We start from the raw sequence: 12718 nt of genomic DNA, 5'->3' as shown, positions 1-12718 counted from the left end.
ATCTCCAAGATAGAAGTGACAAGGCTTAGTGACAAAGTCTATGTGAGAGGCAAAGGAGAAAAGACTGAGAAGTTCATCCTAACTCTTAAGCCTGTGAGGTAGAGGGTAGAGTGATAGGTAGAAATGGAAAGATTTGGGGAGAGACTAGGAAGAGTCCGGTTTGGGAGGTGTTGAGTGTGCAGTGCTGGGATGCTCAGGAAGAAATATCAACAGAAAGGAGAGGGGCCCGGGGCTGGAGCAGAGGCGAGATATCGGGAGTGAATCAACACATTGTAGAAACCCTCGCCACCCATGTATTCCATTAACACGTATTTATTGCACGATTACTATAGAAGAGACGCTGTGCTATGCTAGGCTCTGGCACTGGAGGAGTTCAACAAGGGACTACATAGGAAAAGATTCCAGAGGAGGGTGAGGACTGACCTTTGAGGGATGCCCAGGTAAGTGTGGGAGAAGAGAGAGGAGTGAGCAAAGGAAACAGAAGAGCGAGAAGAAGAATCTGGCCATTATGATACTGGGGCAGCCACAGGCGAAGAGCATTTAAAGAATGGCATGGTCATCTCTAGCTAACGTTGACTGAACACCTCTCCCTGACGCAGAAACACTTCACCCTTCACACCATCCCTTGAAAGGCAGCAGAGCCTTCGCTGACCACCAAACCCACCACCTACCCATGAGCTCTCTCTCGTCCTGACCCCCAGGGTCCCACATAACAACTCACGTGGCGTGCCTTAGTTACTGCGCTGCATTTTGAGTTTTCTAGTATGTGTTTATCAGAACCCACCCTGACTTTTGCCCCCTTCACTCTGGGTCATCCAAGTATTTCTACTAATTTACAGGTGAGCTGTTGCTTGAGTTTTCTCTTTACTAAAGTCTTTTCCTCTGTGGGCGTTTTCTTCCTCCTTTTTAAACTGCTGGTGCCACATACGTGTTCTGCAGATTCTTTTTTTTTTTTAATTTTTATTGGAGTATAGTTGCTTTACAATGTTGTGTTAGTTTCTGCTGTACAGCAAAATGAATCAGCTCTAAGTATATATATATCCCCTCTTTTTTTTGATTTCCTTCCCATTTAGGAAGAGCATTGAGTAGAGTCCCCTGTGCTATATATATAGTAGGTTCTCATTAGTTATCTATTTTATACATAGTATCAATAGTGTATATAAGTCAATCCCCATCTCCCAATTCATCCCACCCACCCCCTTCCCCCCTTGGAGTCCATACGTTTCTTCTCTATGCCTGTGTCTCTATTTTTGCTTGGAAATAAGTTCATCTGTACCATTTTTCTAGATTCCACATATGGGCAATATTATACGATATTTTTCTCTTTCTGACTTACTTTACTCTGTGTGACAGTCTCTAGGTCCAGCCACGCCTCTACAAATGCCACCTTTGGGCTCTACCAGCTCCCTGTCTGACTTCTGAATCCCGGCTGCCCAGTCTGTGCCTAGGTTTGCTTTTGTTTATTTTGTTTTCTGGTCCTACCTGTTCCACACATGCAGACTTCCTGATTCCGCTGCCTAACTAACCCCTTGATACAACATCCAGCAGCTTTCACCACCTCCACCTCCTCAGACCTGTAGCTCATCCTGACCTCAGTGATTACCTCTGGGACTCTTCCCTGCTGGTCTTCCCTATGCAGCACCATATGCCTATTACCACCATGTTAGTATCTTTTCTCCTAAGCTATGTCTCGAGCTCCTTAGAGAGAAAAAATGTTAGTTCCAAGACCTAATGGGTTCTGAGCCCTCTCAGGCTCATCTGTAGACTCTGATGAAAAGCATCACGAATTCCATCTTTTAGGCTGTACAGTAAGTCCCCTACATACAAACGAGTTCCGTTCTGAGAGCGCGTTCCTAAATCCAGTTTGTTCGTAAGTCCAACAAAGTTAGCCTAGGTACCCAACTAACACAATCGGCTCTATAGTACTGTACTGGAATAGGTTTATAATACTTTTCACGCAAATAATACATAAAAAACAAACACCAAAAATAAACATTTTTAATCTTACAGTACAGTACCTTGAAAAGTACAGTAGTACCAGCTACATCACCGTCGCTTTTACGCTTGATTCTGGACATCCTGGGCTTGAAATAAAGAAACTGTACTACTGGAATCTATACAGTACTGTACAGTAAAGTACACAGAAGCACAGCCACTTGTAGAGGATGCACGCACATGACAATGTTCGCCAGACTCGTGAACTAACATATGTGATTGGTTTGCATCTTTGAAAGTTCGCAACTTGAGGGTTCATATGTAGGAGACTTAAGGTACTTGGTGCTCTGGCCATTTGGATAGAGCCATGGTCTCCGTGGTGGGAAGAGGATCCATCCACCGCCTGCCCCACCCCCACCCCTTCCCCTCTGGCAGTTCTTCTTACCTAAGTCTGGGGACTGGGGATTGATAAAAGCAGGATGGTCAGGAAGTCAAGGATTCTGGGGGTTGTAACACTGGGAATTGAAGACCAGATGGACTGTGCTTGGGTGTGGGACTTACGGAATCAGAATTCTAGCCTGGGAGAAATTTGAGGGATTAGAGCTTATGATCAGGCCAAAGAAGGGTTAAGGAACGGTACTCAAGAGGAGACTCTTAGAGATGGAGACCTTTGTTTTGTACGATGTTGATGTTTAAGATGCTGTGAAACTAGGGCCTCTTCATTGGCAGCCTTGGAATTCTGATCATTAGTATCAGGACCGCCGGGCCCAATTATAGCTCTTGTATAAATACATTTTTCAGCTGTTCCATATAGCCACATGCCAAGGGTCAGATCTGAGTGTCGGGACCTGCCGTGGGTCCCCAGGGCCAGCTGTGGCAGTCCTAGACGTACCCCAGCAGGAGATGATGGTGCTCTAACTTGAGACTCTGCTATAAAATGAATGCATTGAATCTCACTGGCTAAGAATGGCTTTTCCCTAGAGATCCATGTGCAAATAACACCTACTTACATATTTAAGTCAGGCCCACAGATTTCACAAGGAGGTCCAGGGAGAGTCTGGTAAGAACGTGTGTCTGTCTGACATGCAAATATAGCTGTAGTTGGCTCGTAGCAAATGAAGGCCTTTGTCCACATGGCTTTTACCCTGGCCTGACCTTGATCTCTTGCCTCATCTGCTGTGACATCCTGTGTCCTAATGACTCAGATTTAGACCTGGCTGCTTGTCTCCCCATACTTTTGTATACATTCCTTGCCTCCCCAACTGGACTATAAGCTCCTTGAGACCACCAAATGTTTTACATTCATCTTTCTGCACCCCCAGAGGTTCCATGCCTAGTCCAAAAGAGGTGCTCAGTAACTATTTTTTGAATGCATTATTTAAAAAAAATAGGTGACATCTTCCAGGTGTAGAAACTAATCCACAGTTTGCATAATCACCAAGCTAATCGGTCACTGCCAGAAGTAAGTTTAGATGTTTAGCTGAATCTGTCATGTAACCGTCCACTCCTTTTCATAATTTGTCTTCATCCTGACTTTGGATACTGGATTGGCAACAGAGGGGAATATAGTTTTTAGAACTCTACCTGATGACTGAGTTATTGAGAAGGTTTTGAGGGGAGAAAATAACGAATTTGGTTTTAGACACGTTGAGTTTGGAATTTATCTGTCACAGATAACAGTATTAAATTCATAGCCTCACCACTCACTTGACCTTGGACAAGTTACTTAACTTTTACTATCAAGTTCCTCAGATATAAAACGGGGACAAGAATATCCCCCTCCCAGGATCACTGGAAGATGGAATGAGGCGTGAGGTCAGGGCCAGCACTGAGAACAAAGGCGGGCGCAGGGGACATTGTATTTGATCCACCTCCCCTCCCTTCAGGCAGGGGGGCATTCTGCTCTGTCTCAGGACAAAGGCCAGGGCTGGAAGTAAATATTTGAGAATTGCCAGCGGAGAGTTAATAGTTGAGGCCTGGGATTCAGTGAAATCATTTGGAGAGAAGATGTAAGAGTGCAATAGGAAGGGGACTTCCCTGGCGGTCCAGTGGTTAAGACTCTGTGCTTCCACTGCAGGGGGCATGGGTTCGATCCCTGGTCGGGGAACTAAGATCCCACATGCTGCATGGTGCGGCCACATAAAATTAAAAAAAAAACAAAAGCAAAAAAAAAAAAAAAAAAAAAAGAGTGCAGTAGGAAGTCTACGGCAGGAGGAGCGGAGTCAGGGAAGGGGCCAAGCCCGCTGGTGGTGGGGTTGGTGGAGGAACCAAGAGTGACTCAATGTCTCAGAGGCCCAGGAATGGAGTTGAAGAAGAAAGGCATCATTCTTAGCGTGAACTGCCGAGGAGAAGTCAAATTGGATGAGGAGTGGGAAAAAGCGGTTGGACCCGGCACTTCTGATAGCAGCTTTTGGGACATTGTGGGAGGAGAGGGTGGGTTTCAGGGGCCTTTGTTAGGGTTGAGGATGCAGTAGGGAAACAGAGGTAAGAGATGGGGCCGTCACTTAAAGGATGAAGCACCTGTGAAGACAGGCCCTTTCTTAGATTCAGAGACTTGGAGACGTGTTGCGTTGGGAATAAGACTGGAATTCGGCGTGGGTGGGGATGAAATTCTTAAAGTCATGGGAGGGTGGGAGTCCAGCGCTCAGGTGGAAGGTTAGCCCTGGGATGGAAAAGCAGTGCCTCTTCCAGACACGCCAGGGAGCAAGGGGAAACAGCAGAGGAAGGAGAGCTGGTAGGCGTAGGAAGGGAGGGATGGCATCCTTGTCTCCCGACCTGAAGTCATCCACCCAGCGACTGGTGTGTCTGTAGCTGAGCAATGCGGAAGTTTACTTGTAAAAGCCTGCCTTGGGGATTGGACGCATTGAAGGAAACATTGTTCGTAGGCCGTTGCTGCCGTTCCTCCCATCCCTGTATCTTGCCCACAAAGGTGGTACGAGCGAGAAGAAATCACTTTTAATGTTTTGCTATCGTCGTACCCGAAAATAGCAAATCCTAAATAAAAATGCAAAAAATCCTGCCTGCCTGTGTATCACGTCTGCCTGCTACAAAACTGTCCTGTTCCAGGTTGGGAGGGTTTAACATCTGTTTTACTTTAGGATAAAGGTTTTGGACTTTGGGACTGTTGATGTTTTTGAAAAAAATACTTTGCACTTAATCCTGCTCTTTTGTGAAAAGCTGTGATCTTTAAATGCCCTGTATTTCACACAGACTTAGTAATAGATTCCATTTACCATCTCTCTTTTTTATTCTTTATCTTTTAATTGAATTTGAGAGCTAAAAGGTCTGTAGGATCTGGTCTGACCCTTTTTACTCAGTATCAAACAGTGGTTAGTTTGAGGGATCCACAAACCCGCTAGAATTTCTACATACGGAAGATTTCTAAGTAAGGGAATTTACATTTTTAGAAAGTCCCAAGAAATTCAGATACTTCTCATTTTGGAACCACTGGTATAGAGGTCATCAGTCTTCTAGCTTTTTTTTGTCAAAAACAACACCCTAGTGGTGCCATGAAAAGGACCCTCCACTTCAACATCCTCGTCTGCAAGCGGCGGGTGTTGGGACAGAGGTCTCTTAGAGTTTTCCCGAAAATCTTCCATACCTTCAAAGAATTGGCCCCCATCCCCACCTCCCAGGCATCTCATGTGTTGTCAGACAGTATAATAAACAGGGAAAAACAGTGGAAAAGTCCTTAATGTAATACTGACAAATCTGAACACTTCATTAGCACGTTACAGTTTTCAAAGCCTTTTCAAATACAGACACTGTAAAGAAAGCTTGCTGACTCCATGCAAAAAGGTCCGGCAATACCGCTTCCTTTATTTATTCATTGTAACAAATCACTACCTAATAATTACCCGAATTAGAAATGAAAATTTGAAAGAAGAAACATTACCTGGTCTCACCACCTGAAGGTAACCATTATTATCATTTTAATATATTACTTTCAAGTCCCTTTTCCATATATAGATTTTGTTGGAAGGAACATAATTGTGACCCTGTTTTTTGTAGGCTGCTTTTTATGGAACCTTTCAACAAGAGTTTTCCCCACATTAGCTCTTGATGAGACATAATTTTTAATGGCCTCATGTTTCCTTAGGAGATTTGTTTTTAGCACAAAATCTATCATGAGTTGTAACAGTTTTGAGGAGGGTTGTCTCCATATCTGAAATATCTGGTGAACTTTTAAAAAATATTTTTTGTTGCGAAATATAACAGAAGTAGCCAGATAGAAATGTTCATAAGATGTACATATCCGGCTTAATGAACTGTAAAAGGAACACTCGTGACAAGACATAGACTATAGGGACTTCCCTGGTGGTCCAGTGGTTAAGACTCCACGCTTCCACTGCAGGGGATGAGGGTTCGAGCCCTGGTCAAGGAACTAGGATCCAGCATGCCGAGCGGCATAGGCAAAAAAAAAAAAAAAAAACCAGACATAGACTATAACTAGCGATCCATAAGCCCCCCCAAAATGACATGCTTCTTCCCAGCCATAACCTGTTCCCCATCCCCATACTTAACTGCTATCCTGGTTTTTAGGGCTTCACTTCCTTGCTTTTCTTTCAGTTAAGTATCCCTAGGCAGTAAAGTTTAATTTGGGTGGGTTTAAGTTTTTTGCACATGGTGTCGTATAGCATGTGTTCTCTTGTGTCTGCCCCTTCTGATTAACAGCAAGCCTTTAAGATTCATCAGCGTTGCCCTATGATATTCTGTGGCACGACTTCACCCCCGTTTACTTATCCGCCCTGCTGTTGACACCCCTTAGGGTTGTCTCCAACCGCTCACAAATGGTCTTGAAGACATTTCTATTCTGTGGTGAATATACCTGGGAGTAGAATTGCCAGGTCACTGGGTACGTGTTATTATATCTTCACTTTTACTTTTTGTAAAGTGCTTCTATTAACTTAACACCCCCATCAGGAGGGAATGAAAGTTCCTGTGGTCATATTTTTGTCAACACTTGGTATTGTCAACTTTTAAATTTTTGTTAGTATCACATTGTGGTTTTCATTGGTGAAATTTCATTTTGTTTTTACTAATGAAGTTGAGTTTCCCTCCCTCCCTCCCTTTCTTTCCTCCCTGCCATTTAGATTTCTTCTTTTATGAAATGCCCATTTTGTGAAATGCTGTTTTTCTGTATTTGGTCATTTTTTTCCCCACTGATGTGTTCTTTATTTTTTGTAGATGTGAGCCTTTTGTTGGTTATATGTGTGGCAAATATCTTTTCCCACTTGCCTTTTTTTTTTTTTTTTTTTTTATTTATGGCTGTGTTGGGTCTTCGTTTCTGTGCAAAGGCTTTCTCTAGTTGTGGCAAGCGGGGGCCACTCTTCATCACGGTGCGCGGGCCTCTCACTATCGCGGCCTCTCTTGTTGCGGAGCACAGGCTCCAGACGCACAGGCTCAGTAGTTGTGGCGCACGGGCTTAGTTGCTCCGCGGCATGTGGGATCCTCCCAGACCAGGGCTCGAACCCGTGTCCCCTGCATTGGCAGGCAGATTCTCAACCACTGCGCCACCAGGGAAGCCTCCCCACTTGCCTTTTTACTTTCTTAATGATGTCTTCTGATGACCGGAAGTTCTTTATTTTAATATAATACCAGTAGTCATATTTTCCCCTGTTAATGGCTACTGTTTTACGTGATGAAGTTTTCCAGTGAAAACGTTGAGTTGCAAAGTGTTTGTTGTCATTAAGGCTACAAATGTCTGTGTGTCAAAGGTGGAATTTGTTGAGATTGGTACTGGGTGTGTCCTGGTGCCTGTGAGTGGAAAGCTGAAAGCTGAGGGTCCTTCAGTGAAATACTCAGACTTCTCCATAAGGCGTTTCAAGGAGATCATGATCTCGGAGGATGGACAGATTCAGGGCACTCAAGAGAAAAGGCTGTTGCAGTAACTACACACCCACCTCTGCCCCTTGTCTGTGCAAGTCTGTGCCCGTTTCTCCTTTACTTATTCAGTGTGGCCCCCAAGGTCCATGGAGCAGGATATAAAACACAGTATCAAGATACTGAGAAAAACACCCGTCAGAATGGCCATCATCAAAAAATCTACAAACAATAAATGCTGGAGAGGGTATGGAGAAAAGGAAACCCTCCTGCACTGCTGGTGGGAATGTAAACTGATACAGCCACTATGGAGAACAGTATGGAGGTTCCTTAAAAAACTAAAAATAGAACTACCATATGACCCAGCAATCCCACTACAGGGCATATACCCTGAGAAAACCATAATTCAAAAAGAGTCATGTACCACAGTGTTCATTGCAGCACTATTTACAGTAGCCAGGACATGGAAGCAACCTAAGTGCCCATTGACAGATGAATGGATAAAGAAGATGTGGCACATATATACAATGGAATATTACTCAGCCATAGTAAGAAATGAAATTGAGTTATTTGTAATGAGGTGGATGGACCTAGAGTCTGTCATACAGAGTGAAGTAAGTCAGAAAGAGAAAAACAAATACCGTATGCTAACACATATATATAGAATCTAAAAAAAAATGGTTCTGATGAACCTAGGGGCAGGACAGGAATAAAGACGCGGATGTAGGGAATGAATTTGAGGACACGGGGAGGGAGAAGGGTAAGCTGGGACGAAGTGAGAGTAGCACTGACATATACCCACTACCAAATGTAAAATAGCTAGCTAGTGGGAAGCAGCCGCAGAGCACAGGGAGATCAGCTCGGTGCTTTGTGACCACCTAGAGGAGTGGGATAGGGAGGGTGGGAGGGAGACGCAAGAGGGAGGGGATATGGGGATATATGTATGCATATAGCTGATTCACTTTGTTATACAGCAATTATACTCCAATAAAGATGTTAAAAAAAAAAGATGCTGAGAAAATAGGTTCGACTATAACTCTCATTACTCAATGATAATACTCATTACTGTGATAGGTTATCCTATGTGATTCTCATCATTCCGCAAATTTGATCAAAGAAGGTAAGGGTGAGTCTGATGCCATTTCAGTCTGGAAGTCTTCTGCTTTATTTTTGATTTTTAGTATTAATCATCTCTTAATCCTCTGTCCTTCAATAACTACGTTCAGTTTTCATTTTCCTCTTCCTCTTCCTTTTTTGATTTATGATCTATTTGTTTATAATTAATAGCAAAATATCCTGCCACGGGACGGCCACTGTGGAAAGAGCCTACACTTCACATGTGAGGTTTGGAGGTACTCTTACCTTCAGGTGCCTTCTGACCCCCACACCCCAACGCATGCAGCATCCGATGGCCCTCGTGCTTTGGGATGTCATAGCCTACTTTTGATGAAAATTGTGGAGGGAGAAGGAGACCCCTAATCTTATTTATACCTCCCCCTCCAAGGGACTTTGAACTCTCAGTTAAATTCAACTGACATGGACCTCCCAGTCCATCAAAGAAGGAATTCAGTGGCAGTTACAGTGGAGGGAGGTCCCTGGGATAACTTTCCTCCAGTAAAAAGCATCACCCTGGGTGATGGCCTGCTGATGCACTAGAACAGGGTTCATTTCTCACATTTCTCATCATTTCATCCTGATTGAAGGGATTTATATTTTAAAAGCTATGGTCTCTGACATAGGGATTTAAGGCACAGAATGCTGCAGACATGAGTTCCTTCCTCAAACCTTCCGTCAAAACTCCTTTTGCTGACCATTTTTTAATAACCTGTTCTTCCAACTGAAATGAAGCCCAGGCAAGAACATCAGACAAGACGTGCATCTTGGGACCCTCCTCCACAGGCACAGTTGTATTAGATGGTGTCAAAGTTCAAAGGGCTGGGGCCACACGGAAACTTCCCTTTACGAAGAGAGGGTGCATCCTCGTTCTGAGCAGGTGATTTCCTACCTGCGTCTGGGGAGGAGAGAGCATCTCTTTTTTGTCGGTTTGTTTGTCTTCGATTTTTACGTTCCTGTTTCCTCTTCCCTGTAGGATTCTTAACAGTCCCTTACCTATCTCCCTGCTTCCTTTTTATGCTCTGTCATGCCCTGCGTGCCGCAGGAAGGTGAATCTTCACGAAGCACAGCCTTGTCCCTGTCCCCTGGACCTGAAAGTCTCCAGTGGCCCCTCACCTCCTCCAGGACAAGCGCTACCGCCTTATCTTCCCCGTGCTGGCCCACGCAGCCTCGCCTCAGCCCCCCCAGCCCCCCAGCTGCTCCCTGGACTCCACCCCGGCCCTGTGTGACTTGCTGCTGCTTAACGACAGTCCTCTTTATCCCCACGTGTTCAGCCTCTGTCCGCCCCTCACGGCACAGCCCAGATGTCGCCTCTCTGCAAAGCACAGAACAGCACTTACCAGCCAGAAATGGCCATTCCCTCCCCAGAGTCCTTCCGAAGGGCCCCCATTTCCTGTGAAGTTTGAGGGAGCCTGAGGGGGTGGCAGCCCAGTGAAATCCTGCCACCCGCCTCAGCTCTAGCCTGACAGTTCTTTTCACTGAAGGCTGTTATCAGAAAGCATGTCCTAGGGATAAACCATAATAGAAAAGTATATTTTAAAAAAAGAATGTATAGGACTTCCCTGGTGGCGCAGTGGTTGAGAATCCGCCTGCCAATGCAGGGGACACGGGTTCGAGCCCTGGTCCGGGAAGATCCCATGTGCCGTGGAGCAACTAAGCCCGTGCGCCACAACTACCTGAGCCTGTGCTCTAGAGCCCGCGAGCCACAACTCCTGAAGCCCGTGCACCTAGAGCCCATGCTCCACAGCAAGAGAAGCCGCTGCAATGAGAAGGACGTGCATTGCAAGGAAGAGTAGCTCCCGCTCACTGCAACTAGAGAAAGCCCCCGGCGCAGCAACGAAGACCCAACGCAGCCAAAAATAAACAAATAAATAAATATTTTTTAAAAATTAAAAAAAATATATATGTGTATAACTGAGTCACTTTGCTGTATAGCAGAGGTTGGCACATTATAAATCAACTACTTCAATTAAAAATAATAATGTAATAATAATAATAATAATAAACTACATTACCCAGCAAAAAAAAAAGAAAAAAAAGAAAGAAAGAAAGAAAAGAAAGCATGTCCTACTGCCCTGTAAACTACAGTGGGTATTTATGCAAAGAAGTTGGAATCGTTGGGTTATAGCCTTCAACTTCACCAGATAATATCACATTATCTTCCCAAGGGCTCATACCAATTTATACTCCTGCAAGCAATGTCACAGACTTCTACTTTTCCATGTCCTTGCTATGCCTTGACATCGTCTGACTTTTTAGTTTTTGCCTTTCTTTTAGGTGTAAAAAAATAAATCGTGGATTTAATTTGCGTGTTCACGTACTAACGAGGTTGAGCGTCACATCTTTTTACGTGTTTATTAGGCATCACGTTTTCTTTTCTGCGATGTCTTCATTTCTTTTGTCTGTCTTTTTCTTCTTTATTTCTACGTACTCTTAATATATTCTGGATATCCTTTGTAGGTTCATATGTAGCGTACCTGTTTTCCTGGGATTCGTCTATTTTGTTCCTCCATCACGTCTGGGTGCTTGTTCTTCTGCTTGGGCCAGGGTAGCTCACCATCACGTCTACTCCCCACCAACGGGAAGGGGAGGGCATGGAGCCTTCTATTTAAAGTTATGACCTGCAGGTTGTACATGTCACTTTTGCTCACAGCCCACGCCCAAAGCTTAGCTGTCTGCACACCAGGCTGCCAGGCAGGCCAGAAAATGAAGCCTGTATTCCACACAGCTGTTGACCCAACTAAACCTTGGCAGACAGTGGAGGGGAGACCACTGATGGATTGAAAGACTCGGAAGGGTTAAACCCCAAGGAGAGGCTGTAGAAAATATATTCGCCTTTAAAGTAATTGTCTCCCAGTACCTTTTCCTGATGATAAATGTTAATTTCTTTCGTATTTTATTAAAACCTCACTTAAAGGACTCTAATAATAATATTATGATCTAGCAAACACGCTTCTGTTTTTATTTCAGAAATACATTTAGGATGGCCAAAGAAACTCAAGAGGGGAGAGTAGGAAATGAAATGACTCTGGGAACACTGAAATGAAGTTTATGAGGCATTTATATAGTTAATTTCCGGAAAAAAATGTCACGTTCATTATTTTTGCAAAAGTTGTGGAGGACAGAATCTCAGTCACTTAGTACTGAGACAGGCCCCTAACATTTTTGTGGCGTTCACATCTATCTTCAGCTAAAGGGTACCCGTGAGATGATGTGGTTTTAAATTGGCAGGTGTGGGAGTTTTGTGAGTTTATGATACTGTGGTGTTGGTCTCACTCTCTTTTTCTTTCACACATCAGCTAACGGCCCACGCCCTCTGATTTCTCCAGGTACGGCGTAAGCCCCGAGAACATCATCCTGTATGGTCAGAGCATTGGGACTGTCCCCACCGTAGACCTGGCCTCCAGGTACGAGTGTGCGGCCGTAATTCTCCATTCGCCTCTGATGTCTGGATTGCGTGTGGCTTTTCCCGATACCAGGAAAACGTACTGCTTTGATGCTTTCCCCAGGTAAGCTCACTCCTGTCCAACAAGCGCTAAGGCGTCCAGTGACCCAGCTTCACATCAGATGCCACCATTAATTGTGGGCTCCTGATAAATGTCTCCTGAATGCAGCCGGACGTCAGCCCCTGTGCTGGGCTCCTCAGGGAACGTGGAGGTGGATATGACATGTACACCAGCCAGAAACTTGGTCCTCTGGGCTGGACTCATTTGTAAAACAATCTACCAGACGATGTATAAGGACCTTGCTTGTACCGATATCCAGGATTAATTGGTTTAGCTGGATGTGCGGGATAAAAAAAAAAGTGCCCACATGTCTTAAAGAAACGTCTAGTTCGGTGTTCGTT

At 44.5% G+C, this 12718-nt stretch overlaps 1 protein-coding gene across 1 annotated transcript in view; it reads left to right on the top strand.

The window, feature by feature from the left end:
• The window catches only part of ABHD17C (abhydrolase domain containing 17C, depalmitoylase), a 59523-nt gene that overhangs the window by 41818 nt on the left and 4987 nt on the right, over positions 1-12718 (top strand). The window contains 1 exon segment of the mRNA XM_082388566.1: positions 12201-12380. Coding sequence (XP_082244692.1) covers positions 12201-12380 — 180 coding nt within the window.

This window comes from Balaenoptera borealis (genome assembly GCF_965194805.1).
Source record: "Balaenoptera borealis genome assembly, chromosome: 3".
NCBI classification, from domain to species: Eukaryota; Metazoa; Chordata; class Mammalia; order Artiodactyla; family Balaenopteridae; genus Balaenoptera; species Balaenoptera borealis.
This window is presented reverse-complemented; position numbering and strand designations above follow the sequence as displayed.